Consider the following 27,520-nt stretch of genomic DNA (forward strand, 5'->3'; position numbering starts at 1 on the left):
CTTAACACTACCATTCAGTTTTGTGAAATCTATCCCATCAGGAAATTGAATAATCATTATCGACCGTATAACCTATAATAAGAAAACTCATAGTAGAAATTGCTTTTAGGCAATTCATGGTTACTTTGTGTTTTCCCACACAAGTGACAGAAATGTAAAATATTTATTCCAAGAACTATGTTAATTACAATCAAGTACTTTTTATAATTATACAAAACACAAAACAAAGCCCTTGGAGTTGTGTTTCCATGTGTGCTTTTCCTATCATGTAGTAAGAACACATGTCAAAGAAAGGATTTTCTTCTTAATTAAACCACTACTTACTGCTCATTTCCCAGGGAAAATTCATAGCATTTATTTAATCATTCTGTGCAAACAATGTAATTATACCACATATATAGTACTGGTCCAATTTTGTTCAAATACAAGAGGCTTATTCTAATGAGAACACATTTTAAAAATTTATTACCAAAATCATTCCATTCCTCATGTTACTCATTCTCCATATTTGCCCCTTTTCTACTACGCTGCCCAGTCCAGGTGATTTCACCTAATTTTCCTCACATTCACCAAAACCATATAATTGCAAAATCTGTGTGCATCAGACTTTCTGGATCTTCTTCAAAAAGGTTTCAGTAAAAGGAGAAAATAAAGCACAAAGGATAAATATCCCTGTCCCTAGATGGCTTCATTCTGTCCATTTCACAATTTAGGAGATTATTTGAACAAGAACCGAAATTGCTCCTTTTAAATCAGAAAGCTTGTCAATATGATGGCAATATAAACTTACCAGCAACCATACAGACACCAATAAGAGCCCATCGCAACCCCTGGGGTGCGCCTGGACCATCCTTCCTCTCCGAAGCCCCGTCCAGTATTCTTCAGCTCCCAAGTTCAGTGACTGCCGAGCCTCACAGCCTTCCAAGAACCTGGCTGCCTATGAGGTCACACTACTATGACCTCACATTCTCAGCCGAGTGTTCATTGTTGGGGTTTTTGTAATGTTTCTGCAGTTCTAATAAAAACAGGAGCCAGAACACAAGGGCCACTGTCTATCGAGAGCGTAAGAAACAGTGAGCCCAGCCTCGTTCATACTTGATAAAGCCGACTCAGTGATCCCTCTCGGAGGGGATAACACCCCATTTTGTTTTCTTGAATACACAAGACATTGCAGCTCTAGTCTGCTGAGCATTAGATGCTTTCTGTAGTTTGGATTTTCTCTTTTCTATAGTTGTTTTATTTTCCCTCTTTTTCTTGATCAAATCACTTTACAGCCTAGTAAGGTTGCAAATAAATAAATCCCTACCAGTCACTTAAATGTGTAAGAGACTTCCCAAAAGGTTCTCCCTGTGTTCTAGAAAATGCTTCCCTGGGGCCTTTATTTCTGACCTCCAAGTAAACATGGTAATAATTCTCTCATCAAAACACTGCATCATCAAATGAAGGACCAGATCATTGACTCTGATCACCATGCCTTCTCACAACCTTTTGAATCATACTAAGATTGGCAGATTTTCCAAATAAAAATAGGGTACCCAATAAAATTTGAATTTCACATCAAAAAACAGTGTCTAGTATAAGTATGTCCCAAATACTGCACAGGACATACTTATACAAAAATATTATTCATCGTTTTTCTGAAATTCAAGTTTAACTAGGCATCTTATATTTTATCTGGCAAAACTTCCTGAAATGTTTTTTTCTAAACTTTATTTAAAGAATTCCAATAATGGTGTTCCATGATTGCCAACTGGTAGCTTATTCACAATTAGAATCCTTCTGGATTTTTTCACTTGTTTCTGCGATTTTATTCCTACTGTTTTTCTACAGTTTTATCAAGACTTTGTTGCCTGTAATCTACTGATTCTTCTCTAACGTCCTCTAAATACAAAAAAAAAAAAACAAAAACACAAAAACCCTCTTCTGTGTTTTCATCCTTCTCTCTTGACCTGCATGCTACCACCACAAATGTGATAATGTAGCCACTTTACACAAATCCTACACAAGATCCATATTCTGTAGCATGTCCTAAGGCCCTTTCCAAGCTGACCCCAATTTCTTTTTTCAACCTGTCCTCTACCATTTCCCTCCTGCTTGAACCACACAAATACAAGCTGTGCTCCCATGCCTTTTACGTATGTTGTTCCCTTTGCCACACTCATCACCCCCAGCCCAACCATGCCAAATTCTGTGAACTCTTAGTGCTACCTTTTAAAATCTCATTGCTTTCACCTACCACTGTCTTGAATTCCGGTTTGAATCCTCAACACAAGGGGCGGCTGAAGGTACTCAACAGCCATCTGCTAAGAGAATGCAAGAACACAGCCATCTGCCATGTCTACTTCCTCCATTGTCTTCCACGCTATGCTATCAATAATGGTATGTGGCACTAATTTTCCAATTCACTGTAGCTAATCCTGGAAAAAAACTGACATCAGTAGTATACTATTGCCTGTATAAAACAACATACTCAATAGTATACTGTTTTACTGTCAATTTTTCCCAGAACTTTAATAAATAGTATACTATTGCCCATTTCATACAGGCAATAGTATACTTTGAATTTAAATTTAAAATTTCTTTAAATTTTTATGTAATTGTGGTAATAAAACTAGGACCAAAAAGAAGTTAGGTTAAGGTGTCAAAGCTCCCTGTATGACCCTGTATTTATGAAGTGTACCCCAAGGGTTGTACAAAGAAAATAATAACAGCCACCTAGTCGAGTTGAATTTTATACATAACTTAGGCAAAGGCAAATTAGAAGAATCTCAAGGAGTGAGAAGAAATGACTTCAGTTGCAAGTGGAATAAAAAGACCAGTGGGAACAACATGACTCCTTTGCCATTCTTCAGGCTGATAACATAGAAACACAGAAGACTGGAACCAACAGACAAGAGGGCGGGTACAAACGCACAGCTTTCAGGGCTGAAATACAAGTCAGAAGTAAGTACACCATCAGCAAAAAATAAGTAAAACCCTAAATCATAAATTGCCTCTGAAAAGGGAAAGGAAAATAATTTTGTCCATCATTATCTATGGCATTTATTTCCTAGGCATTGTAGAGAGCCCATCATCTAATTCCCAAAGAAATGTAAATGAGAAGTTATTCAGAAGAGCCATAGCACCCGCCATGGTACCGTAAACCTAATAGGTTAACAATGGTTAGGCATTTACTATGTGCCAGCCTCTGGGCTTCTTCCTAGGGATTGAATTGTCAGTCTTATGAAACAGGCAATAGTATAACCCATTTTACAGATGGGAAAACTGAGGCAAGGAGCTGGACATGGCCAGTGAGACTCCAATACTTTACTACTTTTATAAGCTTTACTACTATCCATTTTGCTCCTGCCAGTCATCTTCTGGTAAGTCTGTCTTCAATGATTCAATGAATACGTATTTAATTCCCTATACTGTACCACATATTTTAGGTGCTTGGTAGACTACAGTAAGCAAAACAGAATTAAAAACTTCTACCCTGGGTGGGGAGGGAAGCTAAAAATAAATAATTTAATAAATAAGTAAATTCTACACATTAGAAGGTGACGTTTGCTCTGGAAAAAAAATAGAGCAAAGATAGAAGAGGAACCCTAATTTGGGGATGAGGGTGGAAACATTTTTCTACAAAGTGGTCATGGGAGGCCTCATGGAGAAGGCAACATTTGAGCAAGATATAAAGGAGATAAGCCTTGCAAATATGATAAAATAACAGCATTCCAAGCCCAGAGAAGGCCCAAAGCCTGCAGCATGTTAGATGTGTGAGAGCAAGCAAGAAAGCCAGCGTGGCTGGGGCAGAGGCAGTGAACGCAGAATACCCAGAGAGCAAATGGGCTTGTGGGATGGAGGTTCCCACATTTTCTCGATTCAGAGTCTTCAATATGTAAGTTTTTTATGACACTCCAAGGCCAAAGGAAATATATTCCATTTAGTAACAGAATAATAGTGTATAAATGCTTATTAAGTTTGGACCCAACAATTTACAGTCATTTGAAAAAACAATACATACAAATTGAAAGAAAAATCATTTTTATTATTAAATAACGATTGCTTACTAATGGATGTGTGTGCCTCTGGGCCATATGACTTCCTAAATCTCGGATCAGACTGAACACCGCCACTCATTTGTTTTCTCATAGCACTTAATTTTTATCACAACAACTGGTGAAAATCCAGCTCAAAGCTATGACGTCAAAAGGAATATAGCACAATCTGATGTTGACGCTGAACTAGCTGTTCACACGGTGTTTGACAGATGATGAGAAGAGCTGTGTTTCCCTTGACAATTTAGATATCTTGAGAAACACGTGTGAGCTCACTGCAATGCCCCAGAACCCCTCTGCAGAGCTGGGGAACGACTTTGTGGTTTAAAGGCCTTGGGGGCCACTATGGAGACTGGTTTTTACTCCTAGTGAAATGGTTAATATTGAAGGGTTCTGAGTAAAGATCTAACATTAATTTATATTTTTAAAGGATTACTCTAAGTAATGCTTTGAAAATAGACTGGAGAAGCAGGGTGACCAGTCAGGGGGTACTGCATGTGCCAGGGAGGAGCTGGCTTGGGTGGCAGCAGGGGCTATAGGTCCCGGAGGACCTGCCAACTGGTCCTTTGGGAGGGCTGAGAGACTAGTAGTTAAGTTTTAGTCCTGAGCAACTTCAAGGGTGGGGTTACCATCGACCAAGACATGAAAGACCAAAGTTAACACAGGTTGTGAGAAAAAGAAGTTCCATTTTTGATGTGTTCACCTTGAGATGTCCATTAGCTATCCAAGTAGGATGTGAGGACACGTGGAGATTTCAGGAAAGACACGTGCCAGGGTGCACTGCAGGGAATTCTCAGTCGCTGGCCTGCGGTGGGCCCTGGCATTCTTCAGTTTAAGGACCAAGATGATCCTGATGCATTCTCAGAGCTTTGAGTTACCCCTCTAACACATGGGAAGTCACTATAGGTCTAAAGAGGGGAATAACAATCAGACTTGGGTTTTGGTAAGATCAGTTTTGCTTGTGGTGTGGAGGGAAAACTGCAGGGACTCAAAATTGAAGACAGAAAAACCAGCTACAAAAGGTATCAGAATAGTACGGTCAAGAGATGAGAAACTAAATTGCGTGTCTGTGTGAATATGAAGGAAAAGCCTGCTCTGAAAGCTATTTAGAAGGTAAAATGGAAGAACGGGATGAGTGGCTTGAGATATGCATGGAGCTATGTTCAAGAGTGGGTACAAGACTAACCCTGACTTAAAAGCTGGTGGAAGGTGATGCCACCAAACAAGACAACGAACACAAGAGGAAGAAGAGGGAATGGGTAACAGTGTGCACACATGGAAAGAAACAAGCACTTGTGGAAGACCAGGAGTTTGGTTCGAAGAAACGATAGGTACAAGGTACACACACGTTAACCAGGCAGAGCTGTCTGGTAGCAACGGCAACCGTCCCCTATCTGCAAGAATTCAGTAGAGGTGAACTAGTCACCCTCATGTTGGTGGAGGGAATCACCTGGGAGAGGCTAGAGCACTCAATATGACCAAACAACACCAAAGTGTGCCAAAGAAATATGTCTAGCAGCAGTGTATTCATTTGAATTCTATTACAATAGAAGAATTCAGGGGTCTCCCTTCATTTGTTAAGGAAATTCTACCTGTGAGTGTTCAGTTTGCCAGCAAGCAATGATTATTAATTTAGAAGATGCCAAAAGCAATTATCTGCTGGAGAACTCCAGTTAGAGCACCCAAGTTCAAACACTGGCTCCAGTGGTCACCAGTTCTGGGACCTTAGGTAGGTAAGGTCATCGTTGTCTGTAAGCCTTAAGGTTTTTAGCTATAAAACAGATAATAGTATCATATTCACAAGCTGTTGTGAAGATCAGACGAGAAGATCCATGTATGATGCTTGGCATGTAAGATGTCTGGCATACGGTAAACAAAAAACGTCTGCTCCTATCACCAGATCCATCTTCGTCACCAACACCACCAGCATCATTAAGGTTATGATGACGTGAGATAATACATGACAGCACTTTATTAAATATAAATCTCCATACAAATGTTAGTTAGCGCTCAGTAGGAATACTTAGGACAAATGCCTCAAATGAACCTGTTTTCAACACTTACATAGAATACATTCCCTGGAAGGGACAGCCTCTTATGATTTAAGACTCTTTATAAAGGAAACACACAAAACCTAATTAGTAGAATTCCTAAGAGCTATTTCTCTGTTCAGCACAGAAGACAAAATTCAGTCTTCACCAATAAAAAATTTTAGTAAGCATCACATACAGATTCTGCCCCCAGCCCCACCCGCCGCATACCTTCCAAATCTCCGTCCTTTTTCTCAGCCTTGCTTTCACTATTCCAGAAGAGGGCACCCACGTGCAAGGCAGTGCCATGGAAACTGACCCAAACTCACTGTATGAGTCGGGGAGTCTGCATTTGCTCCTGAGGCACTGGCTTCCAACATAACAACTGTACTTTTCACCCATGTAGGGGTTCAAACGTTTCTAGGGGCATGATGCAGGTTTTCACTTTTTGTTTTATTTACTTATTTATTTATTTTCCTATACTAAGTTGCTGCTCTTGTGGGATAGCTCTCACATGAGAATGTAATATGTGCAAGTCAATGTTAATAAACCCATACTATAATCATTTCAAATGAATAATTTGCAAAGAAACTCTTACTGGATATCCAGCTTTAGAAATAGAAATACATTTAGATGCAAACAAATGTATATGCTCATTGTTTGCATAGAAGCTTCTTTGGGCAAAGTAGGATCAGTGAGCCCCATTTCCGGTGGACAAGACAGGAAGAGTGACTCACTTACAGTCTGACCAACTCATTTTTCTGGAGTCTTCTTAAGATGCCACTGGACATTCTCTTCTGTCTGCATTTCTGTCAGGTTGAATTAGTATCAGTGTATATGCACTGGACATCAGAAGCTGGGCAGCAAAAGGCGGCACAAAGCAGCTGGCAGAAGGTGGTCCGGGACTGGCCAGAGAAGGAATGCAGGAACTTTGACTAACTTAACTGGCAATAGATACAAAGTAGACACTCCTTATGTGGATAAGAACTACAATTTTCATATCTTAAACAGTTTCTTTAGTGTTTATGTTAAAGAGCTGGGTACCCACACCACCACCAGTCCTTAGAATACTCACTTCCTGTCTAGTGCACTGGTAAAATATACTTATAAATATGAATTTAGTTTGATCAAATACTCTCCTTTCTTGATTAGGTAACAAATGCTACAATCTAGCCAGGGAATATTAGACAAGTTCTGGCCTCCCATTGCTCCTATTCCCTTTTCTCTTCTAACTCTTCCATCTTCTGGGATACAAGAGGCTGAACAAATATTTTCTATGGTTATATAATGTCCAAATTTTACCATCTCTATTGGTATATTCTGCCCTTTCTTCAAATTCCTTTTTTTGTGGGGTTGGAGGTGTGGGGGATGGAGTCTCGCTCTGTCGCCCAGGCTGGAGTGTAGTGGCGTGATTTCAGCTCACTGCAATCTCCACCTTCAGGGTTCAAGCGATCCTCCTGCCTCAGACTCCCGAGTAGCTGGGATCACAGGTGCATGCCCCCATGCCTGGCTAATTTTTTTGTATTTTTAGTAGAGATGGGGTTTCACCATGTTGGCCAGGCTGGTCTCGAACTCCTGGCCTCAAGTGATCTGTCCACCTCGGCCTCCCAAAGTGCTGGGATTACGAGAGGGAGCCACTGCGTCCAGCCCCTTTCTTCAAATTCTTACGACACCTTTTCCAGTGTCCTATAGCACAGGTGTTGCTGTGTTTCTCTTTGGCGTGTTCGGAACTGCGTATCTGTTCTGCAGTGTCCCTCTCCTGCTGACACACCCACTGACGACATGGCCGTACAGTCTCACCTTGCACATAACTTCTACTTTCTCTTCATGCACGCTACAGGCAGGTTCTACAACAGCAGCCTGACAACATATCCTCTCTACACTGAGTTTCCCCTAAGTGCTACCTACTACAACTACACTGAAAGCTGCTCTATGCGATATAGGGAAGGTTTCTTGGATTCACTTAATTTTGTGTGCAATGTTAAAAAAGAGAAAAGAATTAGCACCCTGGCAAGAATACAAGGAGTAAGACCCTCCCCTTAGGAAATAAAATCCTATCTCTGTCACTTCCTGCTTTCATCTCTTTAAAATATTCCAGCTCCCCTGGAGACAGATCCAAAGGGTCATCTTCATCTGGGGCTATGGGATTAACAGGGGACTTTTCCACTCTTTAGTACCCAATATGAATGAATTAGTAATAATATCAATAAATATTTTGTCTTAACATATTTTTATGAAGAATTCCAGAATGTTTACTCTGTTTAATACACTATTTTAAGCACTTTATACTGACTCACTTAATGCCCTTGACCTTATGATAGGTACTTCCATCATTCCCATTTTACAAAAAAGGAAACTGAGGTATGGTGCAGTTAAATAACTTTGCCATGACCATTCTGCCAGCAGGAGGTAAAGCTGGGATTGGGGCTCAGCAATGGCGGCTGCAGTTGTGCGTTCAGACTCTTAACTAATAAGCAATGTGGCTTTCTAACCTATATTACTACAGGTTATACTGCACGCATAACTTTGGTGTATATAGGAACAAACACTTCTACTTTTTAAAGGACATCTGTATATGTGTTTACTATGGTTGCATAATTAAGTATACACAACCAAACCTGCACAAATTTTCACTCCAATTATTTATTTAAACATTGACTATGTGCCAGCACATTTCTAAGTGCTAGGGGTGCAGCCTTGCCCTTGTGGACTTTTACCTTCTAATAAGAGAGAGAAACAATAAAATACATGAAGAGTTTTCCCTCTGTTCCTACCTTTCACCCTCCCACAAATATCTGAATATGTTACGACTCACACACTGTTCCAGGTAAATATCAGGTCTAATAAAGCATCAACAGACAAAAGTCCTTGCTTTCAAGGAGTTTACACTCAGACAGTGACATTCATAAGTGTCTTGGAGATAAACATAGCTAGGTATGCAAGAGGGGAGGGAGGGGTTGCTATTTTATTCATAGCACTCAGAAAGTACCATGTGAGTAGAAAATAGAAGGAAGTGAGGATGTGGCTTTGCAAGGTATCTTCAGATCATTTCAAACAAATGCAGGCCTGGGCAAGATGGCATTTGGTAAGTTTTAAGTGATGGCCCAGAGGAGCCTCCACGGCTGGAGAGGAGTGAGCAAGGGCAAGAGGAGTTAAAGAGTCCCAAGGAAGGCCTGAATTCACTTACAATTTCAAAGTAGTCAGTCACTCGGAAGCTTCAAAATTAACTGCCAATTCTCCAACATCCACAATCGGAGAAGGTACAACAATTTACAAAAGGTTATTAGTATCATATATATACTTTAGACACATGTTAGCTTCCAAAGTTCGTGGGCTGTTTCTCAGTTCTCCCTGTAATTCTGCAGTACCTCTCCAGGACCATCACATCATCTAAGGGTCCAGACTCTCATCAATCGCCTAATTCATCCTGTAGGTCATGGATTCAGAGCATTCTCTCCCCAGCACTGTGCCCTGAGGGCTAGTCTGTGATTTTTCTAAGGCTGAATCCTTATCTTAATGAAATTTCTAACACAGCGCCTTGGATAATGGCTGGGATTTAACATATGCTCAGTACAACTGTCCTAAATCAAATTGCAAGAAGCTTAAAGGAAAAGTCAAACAACTGTGTAGTCGTCTCAATGCAGCTATCAACTTGAGTAGAAGATGCCCAAAAGCAGTAATTCAAATGTTTTCTTTCATGAATCTGTATACAAAGCTGAAAGTTTCTGAGTTTTATTGTAAGCAATTTCCTTATTACGGAATCTAGAGACTCTGATCAGTGGAAATCATCTGCCAATGAGCTCTCTCTATGTTGCAGATCTTTTAATGCTTATCCCTTATTGTTGCCAAATGGGGAGCAACGTGAAAAAGTGGCAAAAGCAAAGTGGACAGAATGCAGCGGTGAAGAGGGGAAGGTCTTCAGCTCTTAATATCTAACCTAAGAAAACTAAAACCATGATTACTAAATAGATTATATGCATTAGGTTTTTTGTTTTTGGTTTTGGTTTTTTTGAGACGGAGTCTCACTCTGTCGCCCAGGCTGGAGTGCAGTGGCGCGATCTCGGCTCACTGCAACCTCTGCCTCCCCGGTTCAAGCGATTCTCCCACCTCAGCCTCCCTAGCAGCGGGGACTACAGGCACCTGCCACTACGCTTGGCTAATTTTTTTGTATTTTTAGTAGAGAAGGGGTTTTGCCATGTTGGCCAGGCTGGTCTCAAACTCCTGACCTCTGGTGATCCACCCGCCTCAGCCTCCCAAAGTGCTTGGATCACAGACGTGAGCCACCGTGTCCAGCCTACGTTAGCTTTATGAAAGACAACTATCATTGTCAGTTTCTAAGCTTTGCCTGTGCTTTTAAACTAGTTTTTCCTTCTCTTCATTGATTATATTTTAAAGTAGGGAGCTACTTTTTTTTTTCAGGGAGCTATACATGATCTTACTTTGCCCTTTGATTTCACACTAGCGCCTCCTAGAACCAAACTACCTGTAAGGCGAGGAGGGTGAGCGCTGTGTTCTTTAATGTGAATTAGATGTTATCTGCCATCTAACTCGATCTCAAAGTGTTTGGTATTTTAAAACTGAAATCATGGCATTTTGGAGGTAAAAAGAGGTTAGTGACATAAGCTGGAACAAACTCAGTTATTGGGCACAAGACAGGACAATCTGCTCTGCAAATAAACTGAGAATTAAAGAGACCCAGTAGACAACAAATTTAGTGAATAATGTCCTCTCCATACCCCCACCCCCACAACCAGCAAAAAAAGGAAAGAAAGAATGAAGAGTCCTTAAAATCAGTTGGGAAGAAAAACATTGCATTTTCTGGCTTTCTAAAATGTGACAAGGCCTTTACATTCATAATCTTATATTAGTGACAGTCAGAACCTCCTAACAGATTGTTAGAGTAAATTTAAATAGGAATCCCCTTGGACTGATAAATGGGGGCAGGTGGGTTGGGGGGAAAAGTCATCCCTGCCAGGGCTCACAGGTAAACAAGCAGAATTCAGGGCATGTCTGCCTGTTACATCAGAGACCCTTGATGTGATCCAGAGGAACTGTGGAGTAAGCTGGACCAGCACCTACCTCTAGGCCACAAGGACTTAAGAAAGTGAACTGCAGAACTTCCTGGCAATAGACTACCTAACGACTGTTTATGTCAAAACAACTGGTACCCAGAGACAGAACTCCTGACTCCAAATCCAACACTTTTTGTCCACTGCACCATTGTCTACAGCAGAGATGACAAGGTAAATAGCTGTTGACAAAGCCAGGCTTTCCAGAGGGTAAGTTTAGTCAACAAATACTTTGACAAGTATTTTTCAAGCAAACTAAAAAAGACAGAGTCTAAAGGAGAGGATAAAGTAACAGGCAGCACAAACCAGCTTGAATCACCAAAAAGAATCCTTTAGAACCAGATTATGAGCCCTCATGAAGGGAGGGGATGAGGACAGAAGCAGCCAGAGATGCTACTCAATAGAAACAAAAAAAGCCCTCCCCAAACTCTTCCCCTGAACCTCTCCAAAGGGATAAGGCAAAAGTGCTGTTTTTGGCAAAACTATGTAAATACAAATTCATATTTCATTAGTTCCTAGACACATTTTTTTAATATTTCAAAGTCTTTAAAATTAGAATGGATTTTTTTTTTTTTTTTGAGATGGAGTCTCACTCTGTCGCCCAGGCTGGAGTGCAGTGGCACAATCTTGGCTCACTGCAACCTCCGCCTCCAGGGTTCAGGTGATTCCCCCACCTCAGCCTCCTGAGTAGCTAGGTCTACAGGCACCTACCACCACGCCCAGCTAATTTTTGTCTGTTTAATAGAGATGGGGTTTCACCATGTTGGCCAGGATGATCTTGATCTCCTGACCTCGTGATCTGCCAGCCTCGGCCTCCCAAAGTGCTGGGTTTACAGGCGTGAGCCTCCGCACCCAGCCAGAATGGTTTTCTCATGCATCAACCAGTGTGAACCCTGGCAGCCAGGTGGCTGTCAGACGTTTATTACCTGTGCACAATGCAAAATTATACTGTTGGTTTAGTCTTGATTCAATTGATGTTTACAGTGTCTTCAAAAAGATGCTATAAAAGGTACTGAGACAAAAGTATTATTTATGCAGGCAAGCATTGAGAATATGCCAAAGTCATTTGTATGTAAAAATCTGTAAGTTTAAGAATGATTAGAAACTCCAAGAGAAAGCACTGTGCCATAGTTAATTGCTGGCATTTTTTTCCTTTTTTTTTTTTCTTGGTTTTGTATTTAACACCATTTTCTCCAAGTGAAATGGCATATTCTTTTCTGGCAGTAGCAGAAAATACATGAAAATATACTTTTAAATATGTAAAATATAAAATATAATAAATTAAGATACTGACTTATCTCCCAATCAATAGTATCTTAGATTCAAAAAATTTGATGTTGTTTGTTTTCACTAGTATTGTCATCCCTTGGTATCTGTGGGGTACTGGTTCTAGAACACTCCCCTACAAAATACCAAAATCCATGGATGTTCAAGTCCCTGATATAAACTGGCACTCAGTATTTAAATATAACCTGTATACACTCTGCTGTATACCTTAAGTCATCTCTAAGCTACTTTTAATACCTAGACAATGTAAATGCTATGTTAATAGTTGTTATACTTTATTGTTTGGGGAATAATGACAAGGAAAAAATATGAACATACTCAGTACAGATGCAACCATTTCTTTTTTTTTTAAATCTATTTTCCATCTCCAGTTGGTGGAAACTGCCAATGTGGAACCCACAAATACAACAGTCTGCTGTATGCAGTTGCCTTAAAACTCAATAACATTTAATTTTGGTTTTCTTTTCTCTTTTGAGACAGCATCCTGCTCTATCACCCAGGCTGGAGTGCAGTGGCGGAACTGCAGCCTCAGCCTCCTGGGCACAGGCAATCCTCCCTCTTCAGCCTCCTGAGTAACTGGGACCACAGGCGTGAGTCACAATGCTCAGCTAATTTTTAAAATGTTTGTAGAGACGGGGGGCTCATGATGTTGCCCAAGCTAGTCTCGAACTCCTGGACTTAAGTAATTCTCCCACCCCAGCCTCCCCAAATGCTGAGATTATAAAAGGCGTGTAGTCATTGCACCCAGCCTAACGTTTAATGTTTAAAAACAAGATTTTATTCTGTTTATTTTCATTTATACGTCATGACATTCAAACAATGACGGCATAAAAATTCCTTCTGCTTTGGGCAAAACAAGGTATTTTGAAATTCTTTTTTTTTTTTGACATTTAATTCTAAAGGTTTATGGCCAATTCCTCAAACAAGACCATTCAAAAAGCTACAGAAATTCTCTCTATTCAACGCCTTTTAAAATGCTATTTTTCAGTGTAGCTAAATGAGAATGATATTTTGTAAGCACTGCTATTATTAGAGACTAAGAATACATTTGAGATTATTATTAGAATTTTACTTTTTCATTTTCCAAAAAAACATACTACCAAGTTCCAAAAAGCTGCACCTTGAGATTATAGGTAACTATTCCTCATGAAAAAAAATTACAGGTTGGATGAAATTTGCGTGAATTAGTTAAGACCAGTATTTATAATCAAGGCCTAACAAAATTACAAGCTCTTGAGTTTTTCCTAACAAAACTGAATAATATTGTTTCTCATTTGTGACCAGTTTCTATGGAAATGAACAATATTCCAGCTAATTCAAACACTGCTGCAGATAATATTAAATAGCGATGTCATTTTAATTCCAAAATTTTGACCCCCACAACACACACACACACACACACCCCCCAATAACAAAGCTCCAATTCCAGATGGCTCTTAAAGTTCTATACCCATGGCTTCAAATAATAATTTTGATTTTGAGTCATAATTTAGCCTCTCACTTCAAGTGTTTTATTTTGAGAAGGGAATACCCACACACACACGCACACACACCACACACACACACACACACACACACACACACAGGGTTGCTTAGAGGACAACCTCCATCCTAAGAAAAAATAAGACTGGCAAGTAATCGAGTTCTTTAACTTCTAAGCCCCTGACTGCAGAGTCACAATGCACCTTAGTACCCTTAGCAAAGACAATAAAGACGTAAAAGTCCTTCAGAAAAGAAAAAAAATTTTCTTTGTTTCACCACCTTGATAATTTTTTGTTTACTTCCTATTTACTTTCTATCTTTTCTACATGCAACACACTCTTTGTGAAACAGGCATTCCAACTTTTGCTAAGCTATTAGATTTACACAATAAGGTTTTTTTCTACACAGAAACTTTGGTTGAGAAGGGGCCATGGGAAGGTCTTGTACATGATACAAAGAAATATCCTAAGAAGAAGTATGATGCATAGCCCTAAATAAAGTCTGTCCTGTGTCCCATCCAGTTCTCCAAAGGACATCATTCAGGCATCACTTGATAGCAGAACCAACCTGTGTTGTTCCTTTAGTAGTAGTACAGTCCATCCCCGGGAGTGTGTTCCAAGTACCCCTTCACCACCCCCTAAGCTGGACAAACATACTCTTAAGAGCAATACTCCACCTGGTGCAAGAATAAAGTAGAATCATCCTCAAATTCAACTCTCAAAATGGCAAAAGTCTGTGACCTGGCTGTGATGTCCTGTGTCAAACTGTCCCTCCTACGCCAATATCTCCCTAGCGACAGTCTCTGCCTCCTGACCTAAATGACATAAGCTATCAGTGTGAACCACTAAGCAATTCCCAACTATCTGCCTCAAGAAGCTGCATATCAGAGATGAACTCAGAAAACAGCTTGCACTCACGTTTTATGACTTTCAGAGAACACTGACATTTCAGAATGAAATTCATCACGGAAAAGTCATATGCTGACCTCCCTAGTATATTAACCCCATGTACATCTCATCTTCTCAAATAAAAAAAATACATGTCAGATGACCAGGTTCAGGTATTTTAAAGTTTACAGCACAAGAATATTTGCTTAACTGTGCTTCTCCTAGGTCCCGGCAGTACCTCACTCCCATCCAGCACATGTGCTCACTCCAAAAATGGCAAGCCGATCCAATCAATCAGCTCTTGAAGTTTCAATTTAAGCTCCATTCTTTAATATTATTTCTAAAGCATATAATAGATAATATTAATCTGGTTTTATAAAGAAGGAGGAAAAGGGAGAATGGAGAGACAGGAAAAAAAAAAAAAAAAACCTTATCACTTCAATAACTAGAAAAGCATACCTGAGGCCAAAATAGACCTGCCAGTCTGGAACTTCCCCTCAGAGGATACACTCCTTTCTTTGGAGTCTGCAGAAAATAGAATGCACTTTGGCACCATTCTTCAAGCTCGCTTTAAAATTTCTCCTTCAACTATAATCAAGTCATCTAGACAGTCTAAGTTTTACATTTTGAATTCCTATCATTGGAACTAGGGCTGATAAAATAAAAACTAAACATCCTTTAAATCAGTTAAAAGATCTTTACCCTAGCCACTCAAAATAAGAACAAAGTACAAGTAAAGCGGCAATAATAGCAAAGGCGTGAATTCTCCCCTCCCCTTTATTCACTAGAGGTATGAAAAGTCCTGCCCTGTGGATGATCAAACCGGCTTCTGGGTCCTGCCACAAGAGATCCTGAATTCCGCAACTTATCTTTGAATTCTGCAATGTCACCAGCTGCAAGTCACCCAAGAGATGACGTTTCTACACCTTGTCACACAGTACTGTCACATGCTAGTCACTCCATAGCAACTAAAATACTTGCAGATGTAACTCTCATTGATACCATTTAAAACTTGCCTAAGTTTTTGGGAAAATGAGGACGCCATACCTCCTCTCTCCTTACAATTACACATGGTGCTTTATCTTAAACACACACACACACACACACACACACACACACACACACACCCCATTCCATGTTCACAAGGGTTTCCTAATACTCTGACAAGGCGGCCTAGAAAGCACTATAAACTTAGTGGAGAAAAAGTGAGGTCAGGCATGGTAGCTCAAGCCTGTAATCCCTGCACTTTGGGTGGCTGAGGCGGGAGGATTGCTCAAGCCTAGGAGTTCGAGACCAGCCTGGACAACACCGTGAGACCTTGCCTAAATAAAACTAATTTCCAGGCTTATCTGTACATGTCTGCAGTCCTGCCTACTTGGGAGGCTGAGGCGGGAAGAGCACGTGAGCCCAGGACTTTGAGGCTACAATCAGGTATGATCATGCCACTGCACTCTAGCCTGGGTGACAGACATGGCCGTGTCTCTAAGAAAATCAATAACTTTTTTAAAGTGAGACCCAGGCTATGTCAATTTTCCAAAGACACAAAGATACTTAAAGTTAGAATTAACCACATGTATCTGTCTTCAGTCCTAGAGTACCTTCCACAGTAAACATTCCACTGCCCTTATATAGTTGAAAGGAAGGCAACATGGTGAAGAGAAAAGAAATGATAAATTTGCAGGCTCAAGCAGACCAAAGTTCAGGTCTCAGCTCTAAATTATGTCAACTTTCTCATCCTTAGTTTCCTCATCTGTAAATACTAAGCATCAGAACACCTGCCTTACAGGGTTACTGTGAGGATTAAATAAAATTAGTAACTCCAAATTAGGCATTAGTCTTAAGATATTTAAGACTTTAATGGTTTCTGCTTCCCAGAATTCTTGATTTTACAAAATAGAAACAGAAAAATTAAATTCTACGCAATTCCCAGAATAAATTCAGGGGCCATGTATCACTGGCTAAGGCACACACTTTATTATCTATAGTAAATGCTACAAAGAAATGTGTAGTGTTTGGGGGAAGCAGTGAATAAAAACAGAGATCAAGGTGGCTTTGTCAATACCTGACTGCAATATAGATAACTAGAAGAGTCAAATTAGATCCCTAGGCAGAGTATCAATAACACACAGTACTTCAGCCAGCGTGCCAGGGCATACACGAGTCCAGCATCATCCTTTTAGTCAAGTATTTGAACAAACAAGAGGACAAGAATTGCCCTCTTTCCATAAGTCCCCCAAAAACAGTATTCTATAAAACCCTAGTGTGCTCTAGGCTCTGAAAAATCAAAGCTATAAACAAGTACACACATACAATGTTTTAACTTTCCAGCATTTCTCAGATTTATTTGACTATGAATCATTTTGTACCTAAACAGAATTTGAAAAACCCTGCCTTTCTGCAATACTACAATATACTAGTGCAGTCCCTGAAACTTCTGTGTGTATTAGAACTACATGGGAAATTGTTAGAGGCAACTTTTCCAGTCCCATCTCAGACCTAAAGTTTGAGAACCCAAAAGTTAGTTATATTTCAAAAAGCATCCTAAGTTCTAAACACATTTAGAAAACTACTGCACCAGTAGGTTTTTAGAGTTGTCAGTTGTGAAGACCACCAGACTCTCCAAATTCAGTGTCTGTAAGAGTCACCTGGGAAGCTTGTTAAAAACACACATTGCCAGGTACCACCCCCAGAAGTCAGATTCACAGGTTCTGGGGTGCAACCCGGTTTGAGAATCACAAATGGTCTAACTAGGCATTCAGTGTCCACTGGCTATAAGCATCCTCATCGTAACTACCTTGTATTTTATTAGAGGATAAATAACAATTAGGGATATGAGTGTTGAGGGGAAGAGAATCCTATTCACTGGTACAAATTAACTCAGAGGGTTTCAATATTTTGAATGAAGATGATTTCTTCTTTTTCCAGTCCCAGCTCAAAGGAGAGGATGATTTAAGAAATTATGATTCATACTTTGAACATTACTGTTTTAACTGATCAATATTTTCAATGGACTGAGAACAACCTGTGACAATCTGATCTCTTCCCTAACCTCCACACGCAACTCATTGCTGGCTTTAAAAGCATTAGCAAAATCAGCACATCCCACAGGGATCTATGTAGTCGATTCACAGTCTCTTCATTTGATCAGAATCAAGTTCTTCCGTATTTCCCCCTACAGCAAAAAGGTCCTGGGATGGTTAATTTTACGTGTCAACTTGACTGGGCCACAGGATATCTAGACACCTGGTTAAACATTGTTTCTGGGTGTGTTTGTGAGGCTGCTTCTAGAAGAGATGAGCGTTTGAGTGGTGGACTGAGTAAAGTGGATGGTCCTCCCCAATGTAGGTGGTTATCATCCAAAGCCCAAAGGCCTAAATGAACAAAAGGGTAGACAAAGTCTGAATTCAATCTCTTCCGGACTGCTAAACTGGGACATGGCTCTTTTCTGCCCTCAGAGCTCCTGGTTCTCAGGCTTTCATACTCAGACTACAATCTAAATTATCAGCTCTCTGTCGCTCAGGCCTTCCAACAACACCAGAGGATTCCCTGGGTCTCCAGTTTGCAGATGGCCAATCGTGGGACTTTTTGGCCTCTGTAATCACGTGAACCAGTTCCCTATAATGAATCTCATGATAGATAGATAGCTCCTATTGATTCAATTTCTCTGGAGAATCCTATTACAATTACACTACTCTCTACATGAACTGGACCCAAAGAGAATTGTATCAGTAGCAATTTCCCTTCTAACTTGCCTAGTCCAACTTACTATATGGCTCGTCAAACAGCACATCTTATTACTTTATTATTACCTTATATTCCCTGTGATGTAAATAAGATTATTCCTCAAGATCTTTTGTAACTTTCCCTTGGGAATATAAATTGAAATGTTACCATCAAAGAAGGAAAGAGTCATATTACCTACAGCTGATTTTGGAACATCTACTGTGTTATCTTTGAAGTTTGAAGAATGCATGTCAGCCTCCATAAGTTTGGCAAAGGCCCTTTGGAAAGGCTTGAAGGTTTTGTTTTTGATTTTTAAAAATCTAATTATGGCTATACACACCCAGGATCAACTTTCATTTTGTACTCAACACTGAGATGAATATTTCTAAAGCCAGAGGCAGTGTACTTTCTACCTTTCAAATGTACTGTAAGTCCTGGGCCTTAAGTGCTATAATATAATTAGTATCAGCTCATACCAAAGTGATATCAATGGTATGATAATAGTATCAGCTCACACCAAAGTGATATGAATGGTATGATAATAGTATCAGCTCATACCAAAATGATATGAATGGTATGATGGTTCTGACATTGTTTCATACCAATATTAATGTCACAGTTAAGAGCAGCAGCTTAAGAGGAAAACAAAGTTCTCTCACTGATATCAGTTACCAAGCATGCATCCACACCTCCTGCTGGGCACCATATGAATAAAGAGCAAAATACAGCTCCGTATACCCAGAACTTCATAGTCTAGAGAGTGAAGACAAACTCTGCACAGATAACTATATGCAAGACAGAAATAACGGAGCAACTAGTGCTTCAATGGGAAAAGGTTACATCACACACAACCCTGAACCAAAATGTGGCATTTACCAGGTGGAGAGAAAGGAAAGAAAAGTTTTCCCAGCACCAGGGATAGGTCACAGAAGACAGAGACGTGTAAGACTGCATGGCTTGTCCAAAGCAGTGCTAGAGCCAATGTCACTAGACTACAGGGTGCGAAGATGGGGCAGTCAGAGAGGGGTGTGGAATGCTTAGGCAAGGGAGCTAGGAAAAGACTTTAAGTGGGTAAGAAAAATGGCCAGATTTAAGAGCGGTAACTAGGTGGTATTATGGAAGGTGACTGGATTAAATAGATAGATTAAATGAATTGGAATTTATAAAGTGCTTAAAGCAGTATCTGGCAAGTAAGTGCTATGAGAGTGTTTTTTAAGAGGGTGAGACTGAAGATGGGGGTGGGTCCAGTTAGCAGACTCCTGCAAGGGTTGAGGTGACAGATGACAAGGATTCCATGTAAAGTAATCAGTACAGAGTGGATGGAGCAGGATTGTGAGTAAAAAAGTAAAACTGGTTGAATTTGAGGCCAATTATATATGAGAGATGAAGAAGAGGGAGGACTGAAGGTAGACTTCAAGGTTTCTGACTTGAACACCTTGGTCAATCACAGTGCCTTTAGCCAACCTTTAAGCAACGCAAAAATAAGCCAGACTTTTAGGAAGGAAGCAGATTAAAAAAAAAAAAAAGAAGCAAAAGCTAGTATTTCACAACACTTAAATCATTTGGGTCTCATAAACTCCATGTAAGGTAGACAACTTATATATACATATACATATATATTATATATATATATATTTTTTTTTTTAACAAAAAAATGAGGTTAACGAGCTACTCCCTGAATTGCATAATTAAAAGTAGCAGGCAGCAGAGCTACAAGCTACGTCCTCTGGCTCCTTGGCTCATGGTAATTTCTATGTCACAGATTTGCCAAAGGAAACATATCATCCTCATACTCCAGCTTTCTACTTTTTCTCCTAAGCCAACTATAGAAAGCAGCCAAAAATCCATCCAAAAAATGACTTTAGTTTTATAGTTGCTGGTTCTTCCATTGAAGGCTTTGTTGTACCTCCTTATTAGTAATGGGAAATACCCACAAACATTCAAGACTCAAGTTCATTTATACGTTACAGCAACAACCAAGTGACCACATTCAAGCTTCGATACAAGAAAGCCATCTTACTCACAATTTTTTTTTTTTAATTCTCTTGACAAAAGGTATTTTTTACGATGAAAAGTCAAACTACTGGCCAGGCATGGTGGCTCATGTCTGTAATCCCAGCACCCTGGGAGGCCAAGGCAGGCAGACTGCTCGAGCCCGGGAGTTCAAGACCAGCCTGGGCAACATGGTGGACTCCCATCTCTACCAATCAATCAATCAATACAAAGAAATACAAAAGTTAGCTGGGGCTGGGCATGGTGGCTCATGCCTGAAATCCCAGCATTTTGGGAGGCTGAGGCAAGCAGATCACATGAGGCCAGAAGTTTGAGATCAGCCTGGCCAACATGGCAAAACCCTGTCTCTACTATAAACAAACAAAAAACTGGGCGTCGGGGCACATACCTGTAATCCCAGCACTTTGGGAGGCTGAGGCAAGCAGATCACATGAGGCCATGAGTTCAAGATCAGGCTGGCCAACATGGTGAAACCCTGTCTTTACTAAAAATGAAAATATAAAATTCAGTTACTAAGAGGCTGAGGTGGGCGGATGGCTTGAGCCTGGGAGGCAGAGATTGCAGTGAACTGAGGTTGCTGCTACTGCACTCCAGCCTGGGCGACAGAGTGAGACTCCGTTAAAAAAAAAATACTGAAAATTTAAAAATTAGTTGGGCATGGTGGCATGTGTCTATGGTCTCAGCTGCTAACGAGGCTGAGACAGGCGGATCAACTGAAGGTACAGGCTGTAGTAAGCTGTGATCATGCCACTGTACAGCCTGGGCAACAGTGAGAGAGACCCTGTCTCCAAGAAAATTTTTTAAAAAAGAGGCAAATTATCTAACATTTAGAATTTGAAAAGTATGTTCTCTATACCATAAAAAACTAAAAACTCATTAAAAAAACACACACAAGGGAGAAAGTTTTAAGGTTATCTAGTAACCCAAGAATCTTGAGATACATCCGAATTCTTCCATAGTTCCCCAGCAATTAGAATGGATGTCATTCCCTTTATCTAAAACGTTCTAGTGCCTATAAAATCCCGTCCATCAGTGCCCTAGCATGGTGTTCCAGATTTGCTGCGTTTGGCTGACCAAGTCTTGAGCCTCATTTCCCACTAAATTTTTCCCTTGTACACTATGTGGTCTTTGGCTCATGTTATTGTTTCCTTAGCTTCAGGTGTCCTCTCCCTTCTAGCACACACATCTACTCCTCCTGCAAGGCTCAAATCAGATGCCTCTATGAAGCCTATGGAAACCCTTGACAACCATGACTTCACAATCTTGTAGCACCGTTGCTAAGCCTCTAATAGGGCACTTCTTTAACTGTCTTGAAATAAAATACATGAGATGAATTAAAGGATACTCTACCGTTTGAGAGAATTTTTACTACAATTTTGTAAAAAGACATTTTTAAAAGACAACCATTTCACAGGGCCTGATGGTAAAAAATAAATAAATAAATAAATAAAAATAATAATCACAACCATACCTTCTTCCCCCAAAAGCTCTGAAGATACCAAATCTTAGTAACTTTATTTTATTTTATTTTATTTTTTTGAGATGGAGTCTTGCTTTGTCAGCGAGCCTGGAGCGCAGTGGTACAATCTCAGCTCACTGTAACCTCTGCTTCCTGGGTTCAAGCAATTCTCCTGTGTCAGCCTACCGAGTAGCTGGGACTACAGGCATGTGCCACAACTCCTACAAGGTTTTATCATGTTGGTCAGGCTGGTCTTGAACTACTGTCCTCAAGTGATCCACCCGCCTTGGTCTCCCAAAGTGCTGGGATTACAGGTGTGAGCCACCGCACCCAGCCAGTAATTTTCTACTGAATGAAATAGCCTCCAGATCCCACCGAGTCCTCAAGCTCCAAGGACCTTGCTATATTAAAGCCTTTAGGTCCTACAAGTGCTGTTGCTGAAATGTGCTCAAGTTATATTTGGTGTTCCTAATTAAACTCCAGTAGACCACACCTAAACCAGACTCATTGTGGGTGACTCTTGCCTTACAACAAGTTTTATACACCAAAACTTCTGGGCATCTCTTTTAGTCATTTCCCAGGAGGACACAGAACACAGGCATAATGCAACTTGTTTAAAAGAACAACAGAAATTATCTTCTGTCATTCAAAGCAGAGGAACAGATATCAGGTATCAAAGTACACTTTGGTTATCCAATCAATCACTTTCATTTGCTGGCTTTTGGGCAAACTTTTTTTAAAAATGAGTTACCTAAAGAACAACATGGTCGTGAAAGGAGATAAAAAGACTGCAGCATAACCCGAACTCCACCCCTTCGGAAGGCGTAGCTGTCCTTTGGCTGCACTGCTCCCACTGCAGTGTAGACATGGAAGTATCTGCTTCCCATTTCAGGGTTCTCTAATCACAGACTGGATTCTTTCAACCTAAACCATCTATGAGAACAGAGCATCTTGGGGAAAGGCCAATACCATTTTCAGCTATGGAAAATACCTACAAGAGCCATTTAATGGGGAAGGAGCTTCCCTGAAACCATTCATTCTAGGTGGCCACATTGTTAAGGGCAGAGAATAATGGACTGCCAATCCAGAAAGCGAGGCAGAGGCAAAACAACTTAGAGGTTAAAAGCAAGGACTTGTGACACCGACCACCTTGGTTCAAATCCCGACTCTGACATTTGCTAGCTGTGTGAAGTCAGGCAAGTTACTTGAATTCTGTGCCTCAGTTTGCCCATCTATAAAATGGGGTAGGAGTGCACCTGACTAAGTGCATAAAATAGAGCAGCTACTATTAATCAGGCTCTGAAGCTAAATGCCTGCATGACCTCAATCAAGTCACTTAACATCTCAGCTTCCTCATCTGTAAAGTGAAAGTATTAAATACACACCCTTCTGCAGCTCTAGAATGGCTCTAAACTTAAGTATAGTACTACATAACTCAATATGCCAGGATTAGCAGTCTCAACTTGCTTAATTTTATTAGTCATATAGTAATTTCACATAAAATCAGTTTGATCACCGTATTTTTAGATCCAGTTCTCCAAGGTCAACCCTCAGTTCAACATGACATCAGGCCAGATGCCGTGGCTCATGCCTGTAATCCCAGCACTTTGGGAGGCCGAGGCAGGCAGATCACCCGAGGTCCGGAGTTTGAGAGCAGCCTGGCCAACATGGTGAAATCCAGTCTCTACTAAAAATACAAAAATTAGCCAGGAGTGGTGGCGGGCGCCTATAGTCCCAGCTAGTCAGGAGACTGAGGAAGGAGAATTGCTTGAACCTGGGAGGCGGAAGTTGCAGTAAGCTGAGATCACACCATTGCACTCCAGCCTGGGCAACAAAGTGAGACTCCATCTCAAAAAATAAATAAATGAAATAAAATAAACAAACAAACACGACATCAAACAGGTTCCCTCATGAAGACATGTTGCAAATAAATAAGCTATAGAAAATAGCCAAAAATGTATTTGGTCTTGCTATTCATATTCAGTTCTGAGTTCAGTGTGTAATTTATAGTAACAGAATAAATATAACAAAAAAAATAGAAAAAGTATGGGAAGAAAGGTAAGTTTACTATAACTTGAGAAAAGTTGAAACAATGTCTTTGTATTCACTTCTGAAAACATTTTCATAAACTGGAACCATCCAGGCTCACAAAAGCAAAAACCTTCCTTTCTGTTGCCAACAAAACAGCACCAAATACTTTTATGTACATTCCTGTGTTTTCCTCCTACTGCCTTTTTCACTCTAGCTCTTGAAATATGGTCTTTATTATAGGTGGAGTTCTTATACTTTATGAGCCAGCCTGCCATTTTAGATGTTGTAAAAGCCCAGTGGATGTATCACTGCAACCCTAAAGAGTAAGGAAATTAAAGGATAAAAGTATAAAGTATAGGGTTATATCTTGCTTCACATCCAAGGTTGCACAGAGGTCATCTATGTATAAAACTGCTTTTTTTTTCAAATTCCTCAAAACTGTGCACAACTCCAGTAAACAGAAGGCAGGCTTTCCCTTCAGTTCTGCATAGATTCACATCAGGATAAAACTCAAATGTTTTGGGCACAGGCTTATTGGCCACACTCCTTTCAACTCCAACTTCCCTACGCCACTACTTCTGCCAACCAGTACAGCTCACTGTGGTTGCTCAAGTTCACCAATAACATGTCAAGCATTATCCTCCAACCCCCTTTTAACTGTTAACTTAGGAAACACTGAGTGACTGTTGTGTGTCAGACATAATGGTCAACATATTAGTCCATTCTCACAGCGCTAATAAAGACACACCCAAGACTGGGCAATTTATAAAGGAAAGCCGTTTAGTGGGCTCACACTTCCACATGGCTGGAGAGGCCTCATCGTCATGGTGGAAGGCAGAGGAGGAGCAAAGGCATGTCTTACATGGTGGCAGGCAAAAGAGCAGGTGCAGGGGAACTGCCCTTTATAAAACCATCAGACCTGGTGAGACCTATTCATTATCACTAGAACAGCATAGCTCCCATGATTCAATTACCTCCCACCAGATGCCTCCCATGACACACGGGGATTATGGGAACTACAATTAAAGATGAGATTTGGGTGGGGACACAGCCAAACCATATCAGTAAACAAGGCAGATATGCTCTCTGGCATGGCAGTTTGAGGTTATAATTGAGCAGCCATGAGAGATGATTTTTAAAAAGCAACTATGTTAAAGATGAATGTTATTTTTAAAGATTTAAAATGTTACTTTAAAGGAGCAATGCAATAGAACACATAGCCTAGTCTAAGGACATCAGCCTTCCTGGAGAAAGTGACAGCGAAACTGACACTGAGGACCAGGAGCAGGAAAGCCCCAGGCAAGAGAACAAGACATATTTTAAAAAGCAAGGGACATTCACTCAGGTTGAAGCTTATGGGATGGAGGTGAGACAGTGTGAAGAACACAGAGCAGGCAGAAGATGAAGGTGGAGGTGAGCAGCTGCTTCATTATGAAGGCTCACACTGACAGCACCATCAAAACACTTTTCCGTTTGCTTGAGGTCCATCTTGCAATTTCCCAATAGGCCAGTACCATTTATTAGAAAATAATCAGATAACTAAATATGTGACATGCCATCTTAGCAGGTATAATACATTTTAACAGGAACTTTGTGGAGGCAGTGCTTTGACCAGAAAGACTGATAAATGAGTGAAATTTTCAGGCTCCAAGACAAGCCAGTGGAGAAAATCTTTGGGGTTAAAATGAGTTTTCCACTAGTTTCATTCCTGTATTTGCTGTGTAAGTTACCAGAGCATTCCAGTTATCTAGACAGCATTTAGTTATCTAGTCAGAATAATTATCACTAAAAAATACAACAGTGTAAGACATGTACTACCTGCCATTACAATTATTATCCTCATTTTAAAAGATCTAGCACAATAAATTGAGAAAAAGAAATGAAAGAAAAAATAGAAAAAGGTAGAAATAAAGTAATTACTTGCATATAACTGTTGTCACGTAAAGCCCAAAAATATTGAGCAAAAAATTACAACTAGTAAGATAGTCAGTTACAAAAATATAAAAACAATAGCTTTAATAAATCATGAGGGACCAGTTAGAAAATATAACTGAAAAAAGTTCTACCAAGAATAAAATTTATGAAGTAGCTAGGAATAAACTTAAGAAAACTAAAATAAGGAAAGTACAAAATTTTGCTGAGAGAAGTGAATTACAACTAAATAAACACTATGCTCCTGCAATAAACATTGTAAAGATATTTCTCTCACTAATCCCTCTAAAATGTAATCCAATTCAAAGAGCACATGAAAGATAAGAATGTAGAGAACTTGAAGAAATTATATTTGAATGTATAATTTCCTCATAGAGAAGGTAGTTCTAACCTAGAAACTAGCAGAAATCATGATTTAATTGAGCCTTGATTACATGGCAACACCACTAAGCAAAATTAAAATGATAAATGGATAGAAAAACACCCATTATACAAAAGGCAATACTATCCTTCAAATGGAAAGGACTTTTGGGTACCCATAAGAGAAAGATTAAAACAACAAATCAAAATATGGGCAAAATACATTGTACTGAGCATTCTAATCACTGCGTCCTTGTGTCCAGGCTAGAGAAGTCAATTCATCCACAGCCCCTGGCAACGTGCCCCAAGAGCCTCAGCTCTCTATGCTGACCTCAGCTGACTAGAACAGGAGTGACCAGCTGATCAAACTGATCCAACAGACTGCTCACCCCAGAAATCTGGGCTGCGGATACCCATGCACTTAAACTATGACTGGGTACGTGAACTGAAAGGTCACATAAAGTAGGGGCTGAACTAAGTGGCATGGCACACCAAAGCCAGGTAGAATGAAGAGTTATATAGAGGAACAAAGACGCCATGAAAAAAAGGGAGAGTAGAGATGGCAGAGAGAAGCAGACCCTTCAGTTCTTGTGTCTGGGAGGTCTCACTGTTCCTTGTATCCTGTTCTTGGATATAAACCCAACGCCTGTGACATCCATCCAATACAACTAATTCAAGTAGGTTTACAGTCCACTGCAACCAGAGTCTAGACCAAAACAGATAGGAGCAAGCAATTCGTAAAAAAAAGGATAAGCAGATAAGAATTAGACATGTGGAAATAAAGCTCATCCATGTCAAAGACATACAAATTAAGGTACTCAGATAGCTTTTTCAGCCATTAAATTGGTTAAGATAAAAAAGCACTTAGACAAAGGACAGTCAAGTATGCGAAGAAATACAGGCACTCATACATTAAAGGCAGAAGTACAATCTGATATATATGGACTAGGTCTAACAACTCTTAAAATATGCATATCCTAAGAACCAGCAATTATATGTGTAAGCATTCATTTTAAGATAAGAATCATAAACATACCCAAAAATTACTTAAGGGTATTTACTGCAGTGATAATTATAATAAGACCACAAAAGAAACAAACTTACAACATATCAGTGTTTTTCACGCATTACTCATCACCTTTTTGACTTTTACAGATCCTTATACCTCATGTATTGATTTACTATTATTAAGTCAGGTCATGATTTTTAT

The 27,520-nt window shown here is 40.0% G+C and overlaps 1 protein-coding gene across 15 annotated transcripts in view; it reads right to left on the reverse strand.

Moving 5' to 3' along the window:
* PSD3 (pleckstrin and Sec7 domain containing 3) overlaps positions 1–27,520 on the reverse strand; it is a 713,864-nt gene that overhangs the window by 278,584 nt on the left and 407,760 nt on the right. For 2 of the 15 annotated variants that reach the window (XM_055116341.2, XM_057302982.2), the window contains exon 1: positions 791–930. The exons of 12 other annotated variants lie outside the window; for them this stretch is intronic. In XM_055116341.2, the coding sequence (XP_054972316.1) occupies positions 791–822 (32 nt within the window). In that variant the 5' untranslated portion in view covers positions 823–930. Of the gene's footprint in view, positions 1–790; positions 1,091–27,520 lie in introns of those variants that run through there. One more of the 15 variants, XM_003823635.5, reaches the window with a different exon arrangement.

The sequence above is a fragment of the Pan paniscus genome, chromosome 7, assembly GCF_029289425.2.
Source record: "Pan paniscus chromosome 7, NHGRI_mPanPan1-v2.0_pri, whole genome shotgun sequence".
In the NCBI taxonomy this organism is placed as follows: domain Eukaryota; kingdom Metazoa; phylum Chordata; class Mammalia; order Primates; family Hominidae; genus Pan; species Pan paniscus.